The sequence below is a fragment of the Xyrauchen texanus genome, chromosome 38 (assembly GCF_025860055.1).
Source record: "Xyrauchen texanus isolate HMW12.3.18 chromosome 38, RBS_HiC_50CHRs, whole genome shotgun sequence".
Taxonomy (NCBI): Eukaryota; Metazoa; Chordata; class Actinopteri; order Cypriniformes; family Catostomidae; genus Xyrauchen; species Xyrauchen texanus.
In genome coordinates this window covers 20,910,581-20,935,944 of record NC_068313.1, presented here as the reverse complement: position 1 = coordinate 20,935,944, position 25,364 = coordinate 20,910,581, and the positions used below count along the sequence as shown (strand labels likewise).

General features: G+C 36.2%; 2 protein-coding genes across 3 annotated transcripts; one reads left to right on the top strand and one right to left on the bottom strand.

Moving 5' to 3' along the window:
• Window positions 1–5: 5 nt before the first annotated feature.
• Window positions 6–8,783, bottom strand: phykpl (5-phosphohydroxy-L-lysine phospho-lyase). The gene is made up of 12 exons (XM_052110631.1): window positions 8,658–8,783; window positions 8,435–8,553; window positions 5,987–6,146; window positions 5,626–5,700; window positions 5,444–5,531; window positions 4,421–4,537; window positions 4,230–4,312; window positions 3,821–4,046; window positions 3,560–3,714; window positions 2,639–2,728; window positions 2,373–2,503; window positions 6–2,240 (listed from the first exon to the last, which is right to left on the bottom strand). The coding sequence occupies exons 1-12, from the start codon at window positions 8,714–8,716 to the stop codon at window positions 2,197–2,199; spliced, it is 1,347 nt and encodes a 448-aa protein (XP_051966591.1). The 5' UTR covers window positions 8,717–8,783; the 3' UTR covers window positions 6–2,196.
• A 68-nt stretch (window positions 8,784–8,851) lies between these two features.
• On the top strand, window positions 8,852–25,039 carry ube4a (ubiquitination factor E4A (UFD2 homolog, yeast)). Of its 2 annotated transcripts, none has more exons than XM_052109832.1 (20): window positions 8,852–8,936; window positions 9,607–9,773; window positions 9,882–10,052; window positions 13,901–14,013; window positions 14,151–14,303; window positions 14,812–14,971; window positions 15,085–15,287; window positions 15,474–15,665; window positions 15,780–16,113; window positions 16,204–16,330; window positions 18,058–18,362; window positions 19,165–19,297; window positions 19,382–19,572; window positions 19,803–19,903; window positions 20,040–20,153; window positions 20,964–21,138; window positions 21,264–21,444; window positions 21,543–21,690; window positions 21,787–21,944; window positions 22,705–25,039. In XM_052109832.1, exons 2-20 carry the CDS (start codon window positions 9,647–9,649, stop codon window positions 22,838–22,840), a joined length of 3,222 nt encoding a protein of 1,073 aa, XP_051965792.1. In that variant the 5' UTR covers window positions 8,852–8,936; window positions 9,607–9,646; the 3' UTR covers window positions 22,841–25,039. The 2 variants fall into 2 exon arrangements, with proteins under 2 accessions (XP_051965792.1, XP_051965790.1); XM_052109830.1 differs by having other exon boundaries at window positions 9,873–10,052.
• Window positions 25,040–25,364: the final 325 nt, after the last annotated feature.

The following is a 25,364-nucleotide window of genomic DNA, read 5'->3' as shown; positions in this document are numbered from 1 at the left end:
AAAGTTGTGTATATGACTCCAGTGGTTAAATCCATATCTTCTGAAGCAATATGATTGGTGTGAGTGAGAAACAGATCAATATTTGCATCATTTTGTACTGTAAATCTACACTTTTACTTCCACATTCTTTTGTTTTTTGGCAATTCACATTCTTCTTACCACCCACTGGAAGGGACATTTCTGTGTTTAAACCCTCCAAAAACGGGCCACATTAATTTCCATTGTAAATGCCTCACTGTAACCTCGATTTTTGCTTTTTTTTTATTTTATTTTTTTAAGAAAAGGACGGACGAGTCTAAATACATTTTTGTGGTAATCAACATTGTGCTACAAATGCTGTCGACTGAGCTTAACCCTGTAACGCAATTTGTATCAAATATGATGTTTGACGGCTCCTGACTCTTTGTTCAAGCTGAAAAGCCAAAAAACGTATGGTATGTAAGTTTCACATGAAAAAAGTGGTTTTGATGTTTACATCGATCTGTTTAAAATGACGGTGGACTTCCGGAAATAAATTACTGTTATTTTGGGATAAATGACAGCTTATTTTAATAAAGTAAAAGTGACAGTAATGATTATATTATTACTGATATTTTTAAAATGAGTATTTGCTGAACATAAACAACTTATGCTTGGTTAAAATTGTGTATATTATTTTATTGAAAGATCATGTTGAAATTACATGTATCAAATATGATACAATAGGCTTTTGAGGTATATCTCTCAATCACCATTACATTACATTCATGCCCACTATAAAAAGCTTGGAAAATTCTGACATACAAGTGTGAACTAATATTTCTGTGTATTTTTATATATGCAGCTTGCTCTGTCATTATAAAGATCTCATTATTGTACCTTACATGCTATTATTTATCATCTTACCAAAAGTTCCTGAGACCCATAGAAAAACATTTTACAATTTCCCTTTTTTAAATGTCAGTATAGTGTTTGGTGAATAAAATACATATGATAAAAATTGCTTATTGAAAAAATGATATTTTATTCATATTGTATGTGATGCGCTGAACTGAACTGTGACACATTTCAACCCATATTTATAGAGCAAAGAGAGGAAGTTGTCATGGCCAACTCTCACATATTTGGTATATCTGAAAAGCCCAGGTCCTCTAATAATACCCTAAGATTTTCCACTGTAGCATGTACGGGCTAAGAAAAACGTAAATAAAAATGTCCTATGTAGAAATTAATTGCTGTTTTTTTTAGATTTTAGATATTTTTTAAAACTGTACTAAAAACATTTTAATGTCGAAAAATTTGAATTTTCTGACAATCTTTCATATGTCAGTCTTTACAGGGTTAACCTGTACTGAACCCGGAACATTCCTTTAAATATTCCTCTATTTCTCAACCACACATATCATATCGCTTTTGAAGACATGGATTCAACCACTGGAGTCGCATCAATTACTTTTTTGCTGCCTTCATGTGCTTTTTGGAGCTTGAAAGTTTTTGCCACCATTATATGATGAGATATTCTTCTGAAAATCTTTGTGTTCTGCAGAACAAAGTCAGTCACATGTAAGATGGCATGAGTGTGAGTAAATGATGAGAGCATTTTCATTTTTGGTTGAACTCTTCCTTAAATAGCAGTATACATTTCTGTACTATTCTCTGCTGAAGAACCAAAATAACACCTATATGGGTTAAAAAAGAAAAAATTATAATAATAATTCTGCACTTTCATTTTCAACCAAAATGTACACAACATTATTTAATTGAACCACAACACTCATTTGAGTGTTATGAGACAAATATTATGTAGTCACTGTGCTAAATCACACTGAGTGAAAACAAATGTTTACAAAAAGTGCTTCACATTGTTGTATGATTTTACAATATAAAAGCATATTCAAATCTTAAGTTCATATTATTTGTTGACATCTCACCCTGCAAAATTATATGTAAAGGGGTGATTTAATATTGATATGTTTGTTTTAAATTTTATTTCAATGTTAAATCTTCTCTGTTCTGTGTTTACAATGATTGAATTTATGAACGTTTCTTTATTAAAGTATTTTTAACTGAGTATAAATGGAATTAAAAATTCAAGATACAGTTCCCATATTATTCAATACATGACGTTACTTATTTCAGACAATTTAGAATAAGTCTTATATTTGTAATGTACTGTAAAATGTTTGCTCTATATACAGTACTACATTTCTTCTCAGCTCAACTGTTTTCATGGTCTTCCTTTTGGCAGGTATTCTCCAGTTCTGTAAGTCCAAAGAGAATTAGTTAATGTCTCACTGCATAATTACTATATTTAAATATTTCTCTTCAATTTTCTCTCAAATATTGAGTTAACTGTACAATTTACAGTTAACTGTATCAGCAACTGTACCAACCTATGAGAATTTGGTCAATGCACACAGCAACTCTGTCAGCATCCTCCTTACTGAAGCACATGGGAGGTTTGAATTTGATGACACTTTCCCATGGTCCATCAGTACTCATAACTATATACTCTTCTTTCAGCCTGAGTAAGTCAGAATGAGCAGTGGGTTATCATTAAATGAAAGTCTTGAACAATCCTTAGCTGACCACATTTTTAATTTGCCTTTTATAAGGACTGGAAAGACAAGAAAAATGATGTAGTATGGAAATTCCTCACCTTCGAACAAGCTGTGCTGCTTCCTTTGTAGCTGGTTTTCGGGAAACTCTGTCTTTAACTAATTCCATACCTATAAACAGTCCTACACCACTGCAAACACCAAGTAAAACACCAGTGTTAGAAATTAACTTTTTTGTACAGGGCAACATGTCACCTAGAATAATTTTTTACCTTTATAAAAAGGCATTTTTTTTCAAACCTATTTATCAACCCACACTTTATCCACTTATGTACTTAAAGGGTTAGTTCACCCAAAAACGAAAATGATCCCATGATTTACTCAACCTCAAGCCATCCAAGTTGTATGACTTTCTTTTTTCAGGCAAACACAATCTGAGTTATATTAAAAAACATCCTGGCTCTTCCCAGTTTTATGATGGGAGTATATGGTATATGGTTTTGAAGCCCAACAAAAGCACATCCATCCATCAAAAAAGTAATCCATACGGCTCCAGGGGGTTAATAAAGGCCTTCTGAAGAAAAGCAATGCGCTTTTGTAAGAAAAATATCCATATTTATAACTTTATAAACTATAATTACTGGCTTCCGGTAATAGCCATCCACACGTTCACTGGCTTCCTCTATCCTCTGCGCTCGTGAATGGCCACGCAAATTATGGGATAATTTTAATTTTTGTGTGAACTAACCCTTTAAGTTCAATCAAATAAATAATGCACAAGAGAGCAAATACAGATATCTAGCAGAGGCACTAAACCCCAGCTAGATAGACCAAGACTAGTATATTATGATATATATCCAATAATAACAGATAAATAACAGATGATAATAATAATAATAATAATAATAATTGGAACACACCATTCTCCATTTTATTCTTTGATATTACACTACAGTATGACTTTAAAGTTAGTATTTGACAAAGTATAAAATAAACATTTATTGTCTGCATTTCATTCATACCGCACATCTCCTATGATTGGATGTTTAGTCTGAAGCTGACAGAGAAGCTGTTTCAGGTGACCTCCAACACGCAGAGCATTGCCTCTCAAGTCTTCCTTCTCAATCACATCTAATACTGCCAAACCAATGGCACAGGATACTGGGTTGCCACCAAACTGCATTGGATAAGAGGGTTACAGTAAATATTATAAAATCAAACTCACTCTTAAATGGATCTACTGTAAAAGCTACATTTATTATCACAGAATGCCCAATTCTTACTGTGTTGAAGTACTCCACACCATTGGCTGTGAAAGCACCTGCTATCGCCACTGTAGTGGCCACGCATGCAAGCGGGTGACCATTGCCCATTGGTTTACCCATAGTCACAATGTCAGGGCAGAAGTCTTCACCTTCAAGCTGAAAAGCCCAGAAATGACTACCAACACGACCAAAGCCTGTCTGAATCTCATCTGCCACATAAACTCCCCCTGCCTCATGAATGTATCTGAGGAAAAACAGATGATGCATGCATCTTCATTCAATGGTTCATCCAAAAGGTTACAGTTTTATCACAACATAGGCTAAGGATAAATACCAGCTTTGTTGACGTATGTAAGTATAAAGACACAACACAGCTGTAGCTGGTTGTACATGTCTTACCACATGTCTTTAAGGATTTGAGACTTACTCCGATACTTTTTTACAATAACCAGTCGGGAAAATAATCTGGCCACCAACACTGGGTAAAGACTCAACAAAAAAAGCTGATATCTGTGGACAAAAAGAAAAGACATAGGGATAATAAGTACATTTTTTGTGGAAAACACGCATACCTTTATATTAACGACTTTGTGTTTTCTTTTTTCTTACTATACATACCTTGCTGCCTTTCTTGTGCACCTCTTCAATAAGACTTTTCACTGTGTCGGCATAAGCCTTTCCTGGGTTTGGATGGTCCTCTCGGTAGATACCATGGTAAGTATCAGGGAGAGGAGCCTGAAGATAACCAAGAAAGTGTGATATGTAGTAAAGAGCCTTAAAGGAATAGTTGACCCAAAAATAAAAATTCTCACCCCCATGCCATCCCAGATGTGTATGATTTTCTTTCTTCTGCAGAACACAAACAGCTTTTCAGGAGAATATCAAAGCACTGCAGGCTAATAAAATGCAAGTGAATGGCAATCACAAGACTCCAGTTTTTAAATCCATGTCTTCTGAAGTGATCCAATAGTTTTTGAGAGCAGACCAAAATATAACTCCTTCACTTTAAATCCCATCATCTGCAATCTCCTTGGAAATCATGATGCAATCGAGTTTGAAATCATGATTGTGCCAAAAAACTGCTGATGTCAGTAATCAACAACAAAAACAAACCCTTAAGTAAACATAGTTGTGACGAAGATGAGGACGGGGCTGGGCCGTGATGGAGCATGACTGGAGCTGAATCAGCTGATCAGCGGTAGTGCAAGATAAGGGGCAGCAAGAGATGCCAGTTTGAGAGAGATGCACGTGGCCATGTTGTGTGTGTGTCTGTTAATTTTGGTTTTATGTTGTTTTAAGTTCATTTATATAATTCAAATTTAATGTTGACTGTTCAGCCGGTTCCCGCCTCCTCCTTTACCATCCTTTAACTGTTACAATGGTTTAAATCACATGGATTAAATCAAATGGTTTATTTTTATGCTGCTTTTATGTGTTTTTAGGAACTTCAAGGTTTTGGTCCTCATTCACTTGCATTGTATGGATTTACAGAGCTGAAATATTCTTCTAAAAATCTTCAATTGTGTTCTGCAGAAGAAATAAAGTCACATCTGGAATGGCATGATGAAAGAATTTTAAATTTTGGGTGAACTATCCCTTTAAGTATAGGTTAAAATCTCTGCTTCTATGTCCAGTACACACCACATGAACCCACTCTTTTTGGCCCTCCAGCTTCCGAAACTTGTACGGGCTGATGTCGATAAGCGAGGTGAGATGTCCATGATATGCACTTTGAGAGGCAGATGAAGATGAAATTAGCACAGCAATGGGTTCAATGTTTTCTTTTACAAGCTGTTACTAGAATCATACATCATGATGCTTACTGATCCAGCACAATGACATCCTGATGTTGGGTATATTGACGGGCCAATCGCAAGGCAAGATCATTAGCTTCTGAACTTTCGAAGGAGACAAACAATATTTTGAAAATTATTTGTACAGATTAATACATTTCCTTGTTTCTGTATTAGATCACTGGACAACATATAAGACTTTTAAAATGTGAAATTTAATGAACAAAATTTAATTAAACTTTGCAAATCAAAATAACAGGACTATGCATATTTTTTGCATATTGCAAATTTTGCACATCATACACTACCACATTACCTCATTATATGTCTTTATGCACCAGTGAACCTGTTTCTGTGTACATAACAATAAAGAACTTGTCTTGATACTTACCCCGAGTTGACAAAATAAAAGACACCAAGCTTCTTTGGCAGAGTGGCTGCCAGCCGATTTGCATATTGCACTATATTGTCATGAAGGAATCTAGTGTTTGCATTAAGAAGATCCATCTGAGCAGCAGAAGCCTGAGTGATGCTGGGATGACAGTGTCCCACTGCAAAGAACAGAAGTATCAACTTCATCATTATGGGTCTGTGATCTGTAATACAGTATAATACTTGACACAATAGGCTCTAGAAAGCCTCTTTAAAATATAGAAGAATAATAGCAAAGAATTAACTAATGAGAAGGGACTATTTTTTGTATGGGCATTCCTCTTAATGAAAATTGACATAATTTGTTTACTACAGAAACACTAGACACTAGTATAAGAACTAGGATGAGAACTAGTATGTCGCAGAAAAGTTGTAAATTCATACCAAATAATTGAGGGGAATACAAATGTAATTTGTATGACAACTACAGCAGTTGTAGTTAGTTTCTAAATGTATTTGTTTTAAAAACAAAAATATGTACAGTGCATTCACAGCGCTTCACTTTCTCCACATTTTGTTATGTTACAGCTTTATTCCAAGATTGATTAAATTCACTATTTCCCTCATTTCTACAAGCAATACCCCATAATGACAACGTGAAAAAAGTTTGTTTGAAATATTTGCAAATGTATTTTATATATATATATATATATATATATATATATATATATATATATATATAAATTAAAAACCAAATAAATAAAAACACATGTACATAAGTATTCACAAATATTAAAAGCCTTTTCTCAATACTTTGTTGAAGCACCTTTGGCATCAATTACAGCCTCAAGTCTTTTTGTTTATGATGCTACAAGCTTGGCACACCTATTTTTGGGCAGTTTCTCCCATTCTTCTTTGCAGGAACTCTCAAGCTCCATCAGGTTGGATGGGGAGCGTCGGTGCACAGCCATTTTCAGCTCTCTCCAGAGATGTTCAATCGGGTTCAAGTCTGGGCTCTGGCTGGGCCACTCAAGGACATTCACAGAGTTGTCCCGTAGCCACTCCTTTGTTATCTTGGCTGTGTGCTTATTGTCGTTGTCCTGTTGGAAGATGAACGTTCACCCCAGTCTGAGGTCCAGAGCGCTCTGGAGCAGGTTTTCATCAAGGACGTCTCTATACATTGCTGGATTCATCTTTCCCTCAATCCTGACTCGTCTCCCAGTTCCTGCCACTGAAAAACATCCCCACAGCATGATGCTGCCACCACGTTTCACTGTAGGGATGGTATTGGCCAGGTGATGAGTGGTGCCTGGTTTCCTCCAGATATGGTGCTTGCCATTCAGGCCTGAGAGTTTCATCAGACAAGAGAATTTTGTTTCTCATGGTCAGAGTCCTTCAGGTGCCTTTTGGCAAACTCCAGGTGGGCTTCAAACAGACTTCTTTCATGTTGTCATTATGGGGTATTGTTTGTAGAATTCTGAGGAAAATAATGAATTTAATAAATTTTGTAATAAGGCTGCAACCATGGGCGGAAATCGCAGGGGGGTCAGGACCCGCCCTATCTGAGGGTTGTCCCCCCCTAAAATATCATTAAAATATGTGTATTGTAAATAATATAATGATATATTCTTAAAATAATTGTTTAAGAAATAAAATAATACAAATGGGGCAACAACAAAAAACTCCTTGGTGTCCCCTTCAAAAATTGCTCTTGAGAATTGTTATGTTTATTGTCCCCCCCAAACATTTTGATGAAACAAAATGTGGAAAAAGTGAAGCGCTGTGAATACTTTCCGGATGCACTGTAAGTACTTTTAAGAATTAAGAATTTACATTTCACAAAACAAAAAGAAAATCATCAAATTGAATTGTGTAATGTTTGACGAAATTAAATACAATATTTGGTTTTATTTGATTTTTGTTAAAAAATATTAATTTCAATTTAATGGAATTTTGTTATGAAATTTAAATGTGTAAATCTTAAAAGTACCTTTTTTTGGTGTAAAAACCACAACCACACTGATCTTGCCATGGTAATGGAGACATGTCTAAATACATCCCTGATCTGTGTGATTTGTAATTTTCAAGCAATAAGCATAAAAAATAAACAGATGCCATTTAAAAAAGAAAGTAAAGAAAATAATAATAATACAAATTATTATTACAGATTACAGGGTTACTCAATAACAAGTTTGGTTAACTACTTTGTACATATTTTATTTATTTAATATTTTAATACATTATTAATAATAATAATAACAAAAATGTGTCATTTTTTTCTAACAATAACTACTAGTTAAACAATGGCATACAAGAACTATGGTGTTTTTTCATGAGAAACACACTAGTTGATTATATGAATAATCAATCGTTTTAATGGATCTAGATGATTGGAGTCAACTTTTAAACACTTTGAAATGTTCAACAAAACTACAATCATGCACGACATAATTGCAAATTTCCTCACCATGTTGAACATTACTAATGCAATCTAGGTACTGCATGCCATTCTCATCATACAAATATTGACCCCGTGCTCGCACTATTTTCACGGGGTCCTGCGAGAAAAAGAGTCTGCAGGACTGCCTACAAATACAAGAAAAGCAGAGTCATCATATTATCACAAGACTGCCGCAGCCGTTCACAAATGTAAAAAGTACTACTAAGTTGTAATTTAACTTAGCCTTTACCCAATCAACTTTCTGCGCATTGCCAAAGTCTCATCTTTATGGAAAGCTTCTACAGCCATGACAGCGGTCGTCTTTCTTCAACTGCACCCAGAACTATTTATGTCCAAGAAATCGGCTTGAAACATCTGACTGAACTTAAAAAAAAAAAACACACACACAACAGTGTCTCGTCCTATGTTGATGACGTCAGACCTCTGTGCGTCAGATCTGATCTGCCGTGCCGTGCTGTACTGGACCACATCAGATAGCCCATTATAGCATATTTCAACCCAAAACCAGGTACGGCGTTCAGCAAACTCGATGTATTTTCAATGCACCTGTGCTATAGTCTGACGTATTATTCGGTTTACTTTGCCTAGGGCTATTGTTTTTTTAGCAAAAGTACCGGCTGGCTGTAAGTTGCTAAGCATGATGCTAGTTATTTAGCTAGCTTGAGATAATTCTACTTGACAGGCAGCTGTCATAATGTCTTCGACAGCTAAAAAAACATTTCTTTGTCCTGTCTGAGTTAACATGCATTATACATAATGTCAGCCCACTTATTGCATGTTTATTTCAGTCTGCGATAAATATGACGCCTATGTTTAGCAAGTGAGCATACCTGACAACTTTACACTGTGATTTGAAGTCGTGTTTGGTTCTTGTGAGGTTACTTTTGGTAACCTGCCTCGATTGGACCTGTTATCAGCTGGTATGTTGTTTGAGTCTCTTGCCAATGACTCACTAATATAAAATCGATTTGTCATGCTTCGTGACATTCATCAGAAAAGGAATCTTAATATCTTTATAATAAATCAACTTGTTCTTATGCGCAGTGTTCATTTCACATGGTGTAGACAAAATCCATGGTAATCAGAATAATTCAAGATGCCTAAATGGATCATAACTGGTCTTGAGGTTTGAATTAGCCTATATGCTGAAGTTAATTCACACACAATTTTCCATGTAGGCTGTAAATCACCTGTTGATGGAGGACGTGCTCCAGGGAAATGACTGACCAGGGCAATAACAATCAGAACATCTCACAAAACCCATTCGCAGCTCTCTTCAGTTCCCTCGCTGATGCCAAGCAGTTTGCATCGGGCCAAAAGCAAGGACGCCAAGCTGAGCAACAGTGTAAGTTATTATTAATAAACCGTGCCTTACAGTTCCCTCTGTAGTACTGGTCAAATTACATTCCTTACATGGCACTGTGAAATTGATTATACCCTGTAGCTTCTGCAGATTCTGGGGGGAGCCAGTCTGAGTCAGACAACTCTGTGTCTGACAGCATCGATGACAATGATGACTCAGTGGCAGAGATCAGCAAATCTTTCCGGTCACGACAGGAGCTCTGTGAGCAGCTCAACGTCAACCACATGATCCAGAGGATCTTCCTCATCACACTAGACAACAGTGAGTGCTTAATCAGTGCTCGACAATAAGGACTGTCCGATGACCCGAGGCCAGTGTGAGAAGCACTATGCTCGCTCTTTTCCAAGTGTCTTAGCAGCTGCTATTACCAATGTGTAGAAAATAGCAGGAAAAAAATCCACTTAATGAATTTCGTAGTAGGATTTAACGTATTTTGCAACATTTTAGTATTCCTGCACATTCTGTGTTCACATTTTTTGTTTTTACATGTTGGTGAAAATTAGTAATCCACACATTGGAACACAATAAATCAACAGTTTCTTTCTATAGGACTGAATATTCATGTCTCTCCATGCATATGTCTCATCATCATCTCTCTCCGTGCAACGTAGTCCGTTTAATATGCATGTGTTCTTGTAAAGGGACAGAGTGCTAGTTTTATTCCCACTGTAAAAATACAAACACATTTTCTCTCATTAATTCGACTTTAGAGATGAAGCGCCCAATGAGACATAATAAACTTTGTTAAACCCCAGTTATACATGTGTCTGGAAATCACAAGCTGCTCAATATCCAAAATGTAAGTATACATTTAATTAGGTAATTTTTCAAAACGTAAACATTAATTTGACATTATAATGCCATTTTATATGAAAAGAAGCAAGATCACGATGGCTATTATGCTATTAATATCAGAGCTGTTCAGCTGCAGGGTGAAGATGAATGTTTGAAACAGTCTACTTCATATCATCCTCATAAAACACCTGTTACATGTCTAATTTCTGGACCGTACGGGTGTTTTTGTTCTCTGTATATCAGTCAGTGTTAGTCTTGTTTGAGTTGTCTGATTTCATGTTATATACACATTATTAATTCACAGATTAGACCTAATCTACCTACTGTATATTACACATCACAACCGATTTAGTATCAAGTCTGTTCTCTCAGCCAATAATTAAATCTTTAACTCGGTGACTAAATCTTTAATCCTTCTTGTGAAAATACTACACATGGGCAAAAGTTGCATGACTAAACTGGTGACCAAAAACCCATCATGTCCTCCACAGAACTCTTGGCTTAAAAGCATATGTGTAAATGGCAGGACTGCCAGGAGGTTAATATGACGTATTAATGAATTTATATCTGTAAACCACATATATGGGATTACATAAGGCATAAATCATATCTAGAAAATTATAAATGAGATAACATTTTGGGGGACATTGTATATAAAAAAAAATTCTCCCTTTTTTCTCCCCAATTTGGAATGCCCAATTCCCAATGTGCTCTAAGTCCTCGTGGTGGTTTAGTGACTCGCCTCAATCTGGGTGGTGGAGGACGAATCTCAGTTGCTTCCGGATCTGAGACTGTAAATCCGCGCATTTTATCACATGGTTTTTGAGTGCGTTACCGTGGAGACATTGCACATGTGGAGGCTTCACGCTATTCTCCGTGGCATCCACGCACAACTCGCCACAAGCATGCTAATCCTTAGCATTGAGCTGTTAATACCTGCCAGTTTTTACTGTTGTCTATCCAGTTACCAATATTATTATCAACACTACCATTCAAATGACACTTTTGATTACATTTAGGTTGCTCGGGATCTTTAAATGGAGAGTTCACCCGAAAATGACAAATTCTCTCATCTTTTACTTAAGGTCACTTTCTTTTTCTGCAGAACACAATGAAGATTTTTTGAAGAATATCTCAGCTCTGTAGGTGAGAAACAGATAAATATTTATGTTCTTTTTTACTGTATACAGTATCTCCACTTTCCCAAGTGCTCTTCTCTCCAAAGAGTTATTTTGTTTTTGGTGATTCACATTCTTCGTGCATATTGCCACCTACTGGGCAGGGAGAATAATTTATAGTAAAAAAGGACTTAAATATTTAACTGTTTCTCACCCACACCTATCATATCAATTCTGAAGATCATGGATTAAACCACTGGAGTCTTATGGATTACTTTCATGCTGCCTTTATGTGCTTTTTGAAACTTCAAAGTTCTGGCCACCATTCACTTGCATATTATGGGCCTACAGAGCTGAAATATTCTTCTAAAAATCTTTGTTTGTGTTCAGCAGAAGAAAGTTATACACACCTGGCATGGTATGAGGATGAGTGAATGATGAGAGAATTTAAAAGCTTTTAATGTAAAGCTTGCATGCTTGAAATTTCTTTGAATCTGCATACATATATGAAATCCTTTACAAAACTAAATGGCCAACAAGTGCCCAGCATACATAGGAACTCTCAATACTGTTTATAAAGCATCCCATTCAGCAGCTCACAAAGTAGGTAAAGAAAATGTGTGTGTAGATTTTTGCTGAAGAGAATTCTGATTTGTTTAAAATTTTGGTCACTGCATAACTCTCATACTTCCCATATTCTTATTCCCTTAATCAGTTTCCTTCTGTATGTGACTAGAATAGGTCTATATTTCTGAGATACCGTTCTTCCCAGAATTGATCAATTTCATGCATTTCCTGAAATGTACTTATAAAGCATATTGGGAAAGACACGTTAATTTAGTCATTTACTATAAACAATGTCTTGCATCCGTAATGAGCTCAGTGTAGGGTTAAATCAGTTATCTTGCTGATCCGTTTGCCGTTCGAATCTTTAACACAGTGCTTATCAAACACTGAAATAAAAGTTTTGAAAATATGATGTCTGAGCCACTTGAGCACTGTTATCTCTAAGCTAAATTAGACCTACACAATAGCCATCGTGAAGCACATTACATAAGACTATACAATGACCCCGAAAAGCATTTAGAATGTAATTTCATTAGAAACAAAAATATCAAACCAAGCAAACAAATGATGCTAGAACATTTCTCTGAACTAACTTAACTTTTCAAAGCCATTTTTGCAATGATGTTTAACCAACTGTTGTCAAGGTGAATTTTAGTGGATGTGTAAAGTCAGTTTCCCTCATGTTCACACAGATGTCCTAGCAGAGTAATCACAGATGTTAAAGGGATAGTTTACCCCAAAATTAAATAAATTCTCTCATGATTTCCTCCCCCTCATGCCATTCCAGATGTGTATAAATTTATTTTTTCTGTAGAACACAAATGAAGAATTTTAGAAGAATATCTCAGCTCTGTTGGTCCATATAGTGCAAATTAATGGTGGCCATAACTTTGAAGCTCATAAAAGCACACAAAGGGACTCCAGTGATTTAATCAAAGTCATCTGAAGCAATATGATAGTTGTGGGTCAGAAACGGATCAATATTTAAGTCCTTTTTTCTCCACTTTCACGTTCACTCTGACATTCTTCTGCTTTTGTTTTTGGTGATTTTTATTCTTCATGCATAGCGCCCCCTGCTGGGCAGGGAGGGGATTTTCTTTTTTAAAGTGCAAGGAAGATCTGAATATCGTCCACACCAATAATATAGCTTTTGAAAATATAGATTTAACCACTGGAGTCTTATGAATTACTTTTATGCTGAATTTATGTGCTTTATGGCACTTCAGAGTTCTGCCACCATTAATTTCCATTGTATGGACCTACAGAGCTGAAATATTCTTCTAAATATCTATGTTTGTGTTCTGCAGAAAAAATAAAGTTATACACATCTGGAATGGCATATGGGTGTGTAAATCATGAGAGAATCTTCATTTTTGGGTGAACTATCTCTTTAAAATAATTTTTTGTCATCTTTTGTACAAAATATCTATTATTTTATCATTTGAAACATAACAAACTTACTTTTTCAAATGTTTTATAAAAATACCACTTGGTTTGATATTTTGTTACATAATGCTAACATTCACATCTATTCTGTTCTTATACTGTATCTATTCTGATATTCATAACTATTTCATAACTACATATTAAGCATAACATAATCATTTGTGTTGGTTGTTATACTTCCAGGTGACCCCAGTCTCCGAGGTGGTAATGGCATCCCAGCACGTTGTGTTTATCTTGAGGAAACGGCAGCCGAACTTAATGGCCAGGACTGGCTGAACATGGATACCATTGAGCAGGTATAGTACAATATGTTCAGTGTGTCAGCATTTTTAAGACGTCTTTTTAGAATTGTTTTTGATGGTAGATAAATGATATGCACATGTATATCATGAATGTTGCATAAGAATAATATCCCTTCATTTGTTCCCTTCAGGCTTTGTTCAGCAGGCTACTTTTGCAGGAGCCGAGAAATCATCTAGTCTACATGACTTCCTGCAGTGTTGTGAACCTCTCGGCAGATCGTGATGCTGGGGAGAAACGTGCAGTACCTTACCTTTATGCCTGTTACCAGAGAGCTAAAGAAGAGGTGGTCTGTCTGTAGACTCTAGATGTTGTTGTAAAACCTGAATGTTTGTACCAACAGCATCATGTTCACATATGTTTTATAAAGTAATAGATAACCCAAAAATAAATGTATTTATATTGATATTGTTTCGAACCCATTAGACTCACTTTCTTCTATGGAACACAAAAAGAATAATTTTGAAGAATGTTCATGCCATTTTCCATTGAACAAAATCATACAGTGATCAGGGACTATCAATCTCCAAAAAGCCTAAACATGCACTATAAAAAAAGTCCATATGATTTGTACTCTACTGTATAATACAATTTCAGAATGCTCCCCACACAGATCTATCATATGCTTCACAATATTTTATAATAAGTCTTGGAATATGTAATGCACGGGACGAATGGACTACTTTTCCTTTTGGAACTTGATGGTTCATGGTCGCTGCATGCTTAACAACAGTCTGAATGTAATAAAAATGATTGTAGCAGTAACTGTGTCATTGTAATTCAAAACACCACAGATTACTAAAGTCCCGGAGAAGCTGTTGTCATATGCTTTGCACTGTAAAAACCTCACTGTTTCCAATACCCGCACGGTGCTGCTGACACCAGAGATCTACATCAGTCAGAACATTTATGAGCAACTTTTAGACCTGTTGCTAGAGGCTGTCAGAGAAGCCCGTAAGTCCTTCGCAGAATCACATTTGAGGACATATAATTTTTTATAAATAAAAAATACTGAACTGTTTCCAGTTGTTTGACTGTTTGTACTGTTTGTGTTTATGTCTTTGCAGGGTTTGAGGAAGTTGTTGAGTTTTTGGAGGAAATCATTGCTAGTCTGTTGGCTGACCAAGAGGTGCGGACCTTCGGGGAGGTGATTGTGCCAGTGTTTGATATTTTCCAAGGCAGAGTCAAAGACTTAGACCTTTGTCAGCTGCTGCTGTATTCCTACCTGGACATTCTCCTGTATTTCTGTCGGCAAAAGGACATTGCTAAGGTTAGAATCTGATCCTTTATTAGTAATGCTAATATCATTGGGAGACTGTAAATTCATTTTATTTCATGTACTGCCTTGTTGCTTACTGTCTACATAGGGTTGCCTACCTTGCATTTTTAGGCAGTTTGCTAGGTTTTGGAACAGAGCTACTGTTTGGATCATGCAAATATGCTATTCTGATTCTAGGTATTAATGGAGCACATTCAACCCAAAGATCCCAACAATGGACTTCAGTATCAGAAAACTCTCTTGGGAACCATCCTGAATATTTCTTGTCTGCTGAAAACCCCTGGAGTGGTTGAGAATCATGGGTTTTTCCTCAATCCTTCTCGCTCCAGTCCACAGGAAATGAAGGTTCAAGAGTCAAATATACACCAGGTGAGCACAGTTCCAGAACTAGTGTTCTGTACTATCGTGTTTTCAAGCTAGATCACATGAAGATGGCCCCATAACCCTTAAGTTATTGCTTTTTCCTCTCCTTCCATGTTCTAGTTTATGGGGCAGTTTCATGACAAGCTGTATCAGATTCTGAAAAACTTGCTTCAGCAGTCCAGTGAGACTCGTCACCTGCTGCTCTCGTGGTTAGGCGGCTGCCTGCAGGCCAACATGGGGCGGGCCAAAATCTGGGCAAACCAGATGCCTGAGATATTCTTCCAAATGTATGCTTCAGATGCATTTTTCCTAAATCTGGGAGCTGCACTGCTCAAACTCTGCCAGCCTTTTTCTCGCCCCTACTCCCCCAAACTCTTGACATTCAACCCCACTTACTGCTTGCTGAAGGAGCTAAGTGAAGAAGAGAGGCGGAACAGAAATGTGCACGTGAGAGGTGAACTACCTGTGCAAACACGCAGTGCAACTCTTTATTCATTTGATTTTCAAGTGTGATAAACTAAACTAATTGCACTTCCATCTACAGGTTTAGACAAGGAGACATGTCTGATACCTGTGCCCCCTCAACAAACGATTGAATTTGCCCAATCATACAGCCTTCTCACAGAAAACCTCATCCTAACACAGCTAACCATGTACTTGGGCTTTCATAGGTAATATTGTGATTTGGCTTAAGACAAGAGAAATCATTATGTATCATTGCCCCAGACCTTACTTGTTCCTGTGCTTCTACTATAGCTCTCACAATTCTAAAGTAAAGTTGACTTAAATAGCTGCATGCTGTTGAACAGCAATTATCTTTTTTCAGCAATTAAGCCCAAAGTATACAGTACAAGGGTACAGTCGAAATCTAGCCTTTCAAAGTATACTTCATTTGACTGTGCGCGCCTACTCCTGCTGTTGGCAGATGCTTGCTACATGAGATACTGGACTATTTCTCTTTAGGAGCTTAGACCCATAAAGATGTCTTTATAGTCCTTCAGACTCTAGTTATACAAATGCAGGTATCTCCTGATCTCCTCACACATGCACTCTTGACGTGCACATCCACTGTTGTTGTTTCTTCCTTTGTCTCCTGTTGTTTAGTGCAGATCACATCTTTCTCTCTAGTGCTTTTTTGTGACAGGAAAGGCTTAATTGTGAGTTTTACCACATAGTGCACCCACTAATTAGTGGAAATAATTCCAGGCGCCTGTGCATACTGAGCATAAAGCACATGGTTCGAAATACCAGGCCGCATGCTTCTTTTTTTTTATTAAACATTTGGAATAAACAATTTAAACACAAATAGTACAAATACAAACTAAAACAAAGAAATAAAAGGGCATCACAAACAATATATCAAATTGATTTAACAATAATATTTTATACACTTAAAAATGACAAGAGCTGTTTGTAAATTGGGTTTTCAATCACTCCTCATACTCTGATAAATGTAATATTTTTCTAATAACAAAAATAAATATGTTATATAAACTTATCTTTTTGAAATGTCTTATTCATTTGAGTAAAGTAAAACTAGAGATATTGAGGACTAAATTAATTTTCATTTTCAAACTCAGAAATTGCAACATCTCCTGCCAAAAGGAAGTTAAATAGGGCCATTCAGAAAATAAATATAGTTTTTTTTCACAGTTACAAAAAGAACAATTGTAATCTATGTCCAGATGAAAGTGCTGTATCCTGTGAAAGGAACACTAATATTCTGTGAAGTCTGGACATGTTCAGTGCTCGAGCATCTTGTACCCTTACGGCTAGCATTCATGTCTAACCGAAGTATAGTTTGGCCTTTGCTGTGAGGTTTAAAAGTCTTCAGAGAAGTCCACATTGAAATACGGGATTCAAAATCTAATTTAAAATTGGAAAAAACAAACTTTCAGTATTTTCCCCAAATTTTAAACAAAGAAACATGATGACATTAAAATTAAATAAATAAAAAAAGATTCTGTACTGTTTCTTGGTCTTTATACAAATCAGCAAATATGTGACATTAACTGGTTTGCATGAATGGTCAGAGAAAAACTGAAGCATGCAAAATGCTTTTTTGAACATTCTCAAATCATGCTGGATAACATGGATCATCAGGATTTGCACAAATTGGTGAAGTCCATGCCAGCTTGTTCCACATTCATTGCTAGTGCATGCTGTCATTAAAATAGCAGGGGATGGGAGGGGGTATACCAAATAATAAATATTTTAATATCATGTAATTTTTCTGTTTAAAATTTCACTTAAAGTGTTATGCTTATTGTTTATAATGAAAAATCAAAACTGTTTTACAATAGAAAACTGCTAAATAGAATCAAGTGGACATTTAAACCCCACTGTCTATCTTCTAAGTAATACTTACAGTTAACTGTAATATGCTTTAATTTGTCAGACTTCATGATCAGATGGTGAAGATGAACCAGTCTCTGCACCGGCTGCAGGGGACATGGCGGGACACACAGCTCAGCGGAGGCCCAGCAGCGGAGCTACGAGAACAGTTTGAACGCCTTATGACAATCTATCTCTCCACCAAGGCTGCTACCATGCAGCCCGTCATGCTACAAAACTGCCTCAACCTCCAAGCCTCCTGCGCCGCCCTGCTGGTTCAGCTCAGCCTGGGCAACCATGGTCCCGAGCACATCCCTGTCTCCTTTCCCCTGCCCACACTAGAGAACAGTCTGTTATGTTTTGTGCCAGGTATTGTCCTACGTTTTTATTTTCCTTTTCTGTAAAAAAGTTTTTTAAAGGGATAGTCAGTAATTCCCTGATAATTTACTCCCCTTCATGTCATCTCACATGTGGATGACTTACTTTCTTCACCAGAACACAAACTAAGATTTTTAGAAGAATATATCAGCTCTGTAGATCCTCACAATGCAAGTGAATGGTGATCAGACCTTTGTAGCTCCAGAAATCGCATAAAGGATACATAGAAGTAATCCATATGACTCCAGTGTGATAATCTGTATCTTCAGAAGCGATATATGGTAATAGATCAATATTATTATTTTTTTACTCTAAATCTCCACTTTCACTTTCACATGAAACAGGCCCACGTGTGACTTTCAGATGTAAAAGTGAAAGTGGAGATTTAGAGTAAAAAATTTACTTAAATTTGAATCCGTTTCCCACCTACACCTATTATATTGCTTCTGAAGATATAGATTGAACTACTGGAATCTTATGGATTACTTCTATGTTTCCTTTAGGGGATTTCTGGTGCTACAAAGGCCTGATCAACATTCACTTGCATTGGGAGGACATACAAAAAAATCTTTGTGTTCTGCAGAAGAAAGTCATACACATCTGAGATGTCATGAGTAGCAAATGATGGTTCAAGGCTGTACCTAAACTAAAGTCTACTGGCTGTTTAAAAAAAATGCAGACTTCCAGTTTCAGTAGGAAATGCATCAACACAGTAGCGAAAACTGTGCTCCTTAAGCCATTTCATGGGATCTTTAATGCATCCTTTTATTGAACTCTGTCTCCTGTTTGGTAGAGTTCTTTGTCGAAAACATGGGTGATTTCTTCATATTCCTCCGGCGCTTTGCTGAAGAGGTGTTGGAGTCATCGGCAGAAATCTTAGAACATGTCCTGACCTTCATCACTGTGTTCATGGGCAATGTTGAGAGGTGCGAGCCGTGTGTTGCCAAGTTTTTCACGCTTTGTGCGCATGCAATGTGTTTTGTTGTTTACTCTAAATCATTTGCCCACAGAATTAAAAATCCTCACTTGCGGGCAAAGCTGGCAGAGGTTCTTGAGGCTGTGATGCCCCATATGGAGTCTGTGTCATCTGGCACTGCCCAGCCTATCATGTTCCAGCGCCAAAGGGTGTTCAGCTCATACCGGCATGCACCTCAGCTTGCTGAAGCCCTCATTACAGTGTTCGTGGATATAGAGTTCACTGGTCAGTGTCTGAAGTATTTTGGAAGGGTTTCTTGATTGTTTTGTGGTGTTTGATGTATTTACTGTGTTGCAATGTTGTATGGTTTTGATGTATATGTTTGTTGTTTGTGAAGCGCTTTGAGCATTGGAAAATGGCTATATAAATTAAACTTATTATTATTATTAATATTATTATTTTGTAATTTGAATATAAATGTCTGGATAAGATTTTATATATGGCTTATCCCTTAGGTGATCCTCATCAGTTTGAGCAGAAGTTTAATTACAGAAGGCCAATGTATGCTATTCTCAAGTACATGTGGGGAGAAGAGCATTACAGGGAGAGCATTAAGGTGAGATATTTGAATAATATTGTAATACATGCTATTTAAATGGAATCAAAGGCTGTTGCTTGCAATTTCACCACACCAAACATCCTAACTTTCCTGAATAGATAAAGAACATCACTTAAACTTTATTTCCTCACAGCTACTGGCAGATTATGCATCTGAAAACCTTGAGGCCATGATTCCACCACTCTTTCTGAGGTTTTTGAACCTCCTCATGAATGATGCCATCTACTTACTTGATGAGGCTATACAGGTTCTTGCAAGTCTATCTCCAACTTTTTACATTGTTAAAGGGTTAGTTCACCCAAAAATGTAAATGCTCTCATCATTTACTTACCCTCATGCCTTCCCAGATGTGTATGACTTTCTTTCTTCTGCAAAACACTAATAGAGATTTTTAGAAGAATATCTCAGCTCGGTTGGTCCTCAAATTTTAAGGTCCAAAATCACATATAGGCAGCATAGAAGTATTCCATAAGACTCCAGTGGTTTAATCCTAATCTTCTGAAGCAATATAATATATTTTGGGTGAGAAACAGATCAATATTTAAGTTCTTTTTACTATAAATCTCCAGTTTCACTCCACTTTTGGAAACTGAAAGTGGAGATTTATAACAAAGGACTTAAATATTGATCTGTTTCTCACCCACGCCTATCATATCACTTCAGAGGACATGGATTTGACCACTGGAATCGAATGGATTATTTTTATGCTACCTTTATGTGATGTTTGGTGCCTGAGAGTTCTGATCCCATTCACTTGCATATTATAGACCAACAGAGCTGATATATTCTTCTGAAAAATTTGGTTTGTGGTCTGCAGAAGAAAGTCATACACATCTGGGGTGGCATGAGGTTGATTTAAATGATGAGAGAATTTTCATTTTTGGGTAAATGATTCCTTAAAATATAAATTTTGTTAGTTAAATGTATCTTGGTTGTCTAATATTACACTATTATTATACATTAATGGACATATTAACTTCTGTGTGGTTGATATAAATAAATATTTAGTTTAATAAGTGAAGATGTGACATAGCATATGTCCATCTATTCTTTCCAGTACCTAAGTAAGATCAAAATCCTCCAGCTTGAGAGGGATCGAGGGGAGTGGGACATTCTGGCCCCTGATGCCCGCAGAGAGAAAGAATCTAGTCTGCAGATGTTTGGACAGCTGGGTCGCTTCCACAACATAATGTCAAATGAGACCATTGGCACCTTGGCTTTCCTCACATCTGGTAAGACCCAAGTACAATATTAAAATGTGAACACACCAATACATGAATAGAGTGGTTTGTTAAGAGAAACTCTTGGTTTAAGATACCAGGGATTTGACTTTTCATTTACTTGTTTTTCCCTCCAGAGATAAAAGGTCTTTTTGTTCACCCCTTTCTTGCTGAGAGGATCATCTCCATGCTTAACTACTTTTTGCAGCACCTAGTAGGCCCCAAGATGGGTGCCCTGAAAGTGAAAGACTTCAGTGAATTTGACTTCAAGCCTCAGCAGTTGGTGTCAGACATCTGTACTATTTACCTAAACTTGGGGTAGGCTCTTTATATTTAACCTTTACTTACATTTACATTTTAAGAAGCATATTAAGTACCACTAAGTATTTTTTTTCTGGGGGCTGTTTTTGCCACAGGGATGAAGAAAATTTTTGTGCCACTGTCCCGAAAGACGGAAGGTCATATTCCCCAACTCTCTTCTGCCAAACTCTCCGTGTCCTGAAGAAGATCAACAAGCCTGGCGACATGATTGTATCTTTTAGTCTACTAGCAGATAAAATTAAGGTTAATCTAATTGCTATTCATATTTATGCAGGTTTTCTTTCTTTGGAACGTGTCTTTATGTAAATGTTGTTGATTTTATGTGTTTGTGTCCTTCAGTCTCTGGCAGACAGGCATCAGCAAGAGGAGGAGACATACTCTGATGCTCCAGATGAATTTCTGGATCCCATTATGTCTACCTTGATGCTTGATCCTGTGCTACTACCATCTTCAAATGTTACAGTGGACCGTTCAACAATAGCGCGGCACTTACTAAGGTGAGATAAGCCATTTATACAACATTAAAGGGACAAATGAAAGTTCTGTCATCATTTACCCACTCGCATGTCCTTCCAAACTTGTTTAACTTTTTTTCTTCTTCTGTGGAACACAAAAAGATCAATTTTGAAGATTAACTCCTTTTCTATGCCATTACTGTAAATAGGGACTGGAGCTTTCAAGCGAAATATTCCATGACATTTGATAGATTTGGGTGAGAAACAGACAGTTGAAATGCATCAGTACGATTTGTGAACTTGGTCAGGCCGGTTTTATGAAACTGATTTAACATATTGAAAATATCCAACTCCAAAGATCAATTTGTTCATAAATTGGTCATTGCTTCCTCTCTCTTGAACGTACCTAGTTTCTGCCAGATAGGGCAGATGTCAAAATTTAAGTGAATAACGACTTCTATTTTGGTCTGTTCCTTACACAAAGCTTTTGTATGGCTTCTGAAGACTTGGAAGATTATTCCATACAAGTCATATGGACAACTTTTATGGTGCTTTTGCATAATTTTTGAAGCTTGAAAGCTCCAGATCTCATTCATTGTAAAGGCATGGGAAAGAGTGACCAGTACATATTTGAAAAATGTTCCATTTGTATTCAAAGGAAGAAAGTCATATGTGGTTTACAGCAACATGAGGATGAGTACATAATCAAATAATTTTAGGCGAACTATTCCTTTAATGCCTTCTAATTGATGATTTTAATTGGGAAAAGTTTCATTCAATTGTTGGTCTTGTCTATCTACAGTGACCAGACAGACCCTTTCAACCGCAGTCCACTCACCATGGACCAGATCAGGCCTAATGAAGAGCTCAAGCAACAGATCTTGAATTGGCTTGCTGAGCATAAGCAAAGCAACCAGCAAATGGGACCTAGTGGCTAAACCACATTATTCCCATCCCCCAGCACCTAGGCATGCTCTGTATGACTAAGCCATTCAGATGTTTCAGACCTCTCTCATAGCGCTTTGCCAGGAGAATATTTAATCACACGTGGAGCAACATGTTAACATTCATGGTGTTTGTGTGCTCCTCAAAGGTCAATTGTAATTCTCCAAATGCCATAAGATTGTAGCATATTTCTCTATCTGCTCTTTCAAACTCATTGGAGCATCAGGTCTATGCAAGAAAAGCTCAAATCTAACTAACAACTGGAGTCACTCTTCTAATACATTTTGCCTTGACAAGCTGTTCATCATGCAAATGAGGATGATGTGGTTTTATAGACAAAAAATATATAATATTAGGTTTGCTTATCTGTTCAATGCACTTGCCCTACCTCTAACTTAATTAATACAATATGTGTACAATATAATAAATGCATTGCTCATTCATAAATGTTTTAAGTTAGAATATTAGCTGTGTGTTCATGGTGCCATAAAGGGGTTGTGGCTGTATTGATAACAAAATTTAAAGCAAACCAGTTTTCACTGCAAATATTTGGCTTAAATCTTCAGCTTTGTTGTCCCTTGGGTTGTTATGCCATTTGTTTTCCAAAAGTCACATACTGGAGAATTTTTGTTATTATTATTTTGGGCTGGTTGGTTACTCTACCATTTGTCAAAATGCTTTTGTTAGAAACATTTTATGCTTGGAACTTAAGCAACAAATATGCATTTTATGAGACTTGTTAAGAATATTGAGCTCTTGTTTAAATGTTGGGAAATACCCCCATACATTTACAAGAATTAACTATATTTTTTAACAGTGCCATATATCCCAAGTAATGACTTGTTTGAATGCTGAGTCAGAGCTCACAGCCTCATTGACCTTCTCTCGTGCAGAATGACATCATGTCTCTTTTGTTAACAGTTGCAAAACTATGCTCTGTTTGGTTGCTACTGTTATAGATGTCTTAAAAGATGACACTGATAAGACACTGTCCACTCACTGTCCTCCCTTTGTCTTTAGTTTGAGCCATCAAGATGCAGTTGTAGATTATGTCTGAATTTGTTCATTCCATTGAATGTTGGTTGGGTTTTAAGTCTTTCTACATCAATTTTTCTCTCATATGTTCTAGTCCTCACCAAAACAGTGAATTTTATTCCAGGAATTCTTAAAGAAAACTGAATGCTTCAGGGCCTGTTGAGTTTTGCATATCCACACTTGTTAGCCTTAATGGATCTTTTAAACATTGATTTAATTTAACTGCAAACAATGTTTTGGAAATATGTTTTGTAAAATAAAATGATTTGTTTTAGTTCATGTTATGTTAACTTTACCCCTCTTGAATTTACAACAACCAGATGTTCTACAAAGGTTGGATGAATGGTTCAGTTAACTGACTGTCCTGAAATGTTTGTTCCAACTTTTAATAATAGCATGCTTGATGTTAATGTATTATTTGGGCAACTTGTCTTTTAATCATCATGCACTATTTGCTCTCTGGCTTGTTTATTGCAGTATATTGGATAAAGATGATAAATCAATGTATTATAATTAAAATCAAGTTCTAAATCAAAAAGAGTGATCAGTAGTTAATTGTTAGCCTCTTTAAAACTTTTGTAAAGATTGATTAGTCAAGTTTGAATGGATTTAGTGTGTTTTTAGAATTTCCTGTGTAAAATAGCAATTTTATTGCGAATGCTTTGAAATCTAGACACAAAAAATGTTGTGCTGTTTCTGCAAGCTCATTATTTAACCAATATGTTGAAATGAGAGGAAAACCTTTTAAATGTGTGGTATTTTTTGTTTGTTTATGTAGTGCTGTTCATTATGGCAGTGGTCTTGCACTTACACTGAGACCTAGGCTCATTGATGAAGTGTCAGTCAAACACCATTTTCAGTGATCAATTTCATGTCAGCCATGATTAATTTATGACAAATAAAACTAGAGGTATAAAATTGCTCCGAATATATCCTGTGAAAGAAACAATAGAGCGCTTTCATATGGATATAGATTACAATTGTTCTTGTTGTAATGGTGAAAAATAAACTATTGTCCATTTATGTTTTGAATGTCCCTGTTCAAGAGATGTCATGATTTCTGAGTTTGAAAATGACATTTAATGTAGTCCTCAATATCTCTAGTTTTACATGACTCAAATGAACATAAGAAAAAAATACAGTATATATAAATTATTTTTTTTGCTATTAGAAAAATATCATTTAAGTGGAGTGAATTAAAATCCAATCGTGCTTATTTCCAAAGAGTCCTTGTCATTTATTTTGAGTCTATAAAATTAATAAAAAACTATTTGTCTCCTCATGTGATCCTAACATGGCAGCCCCCATGAGGAGACCCTCTCCATGTAGAATACAACAGCATTTATAAGGTTACTGATATGCCTTTGCGTCTTCATCTCATGTGAGTAATATTTATTTGTTTCGCAGTAAAAATGTCTAATTAAGAAAAAAAAGAACAGTGCACCTTTAAACATAAAAACAACATTTTTAAAAACGAATTTA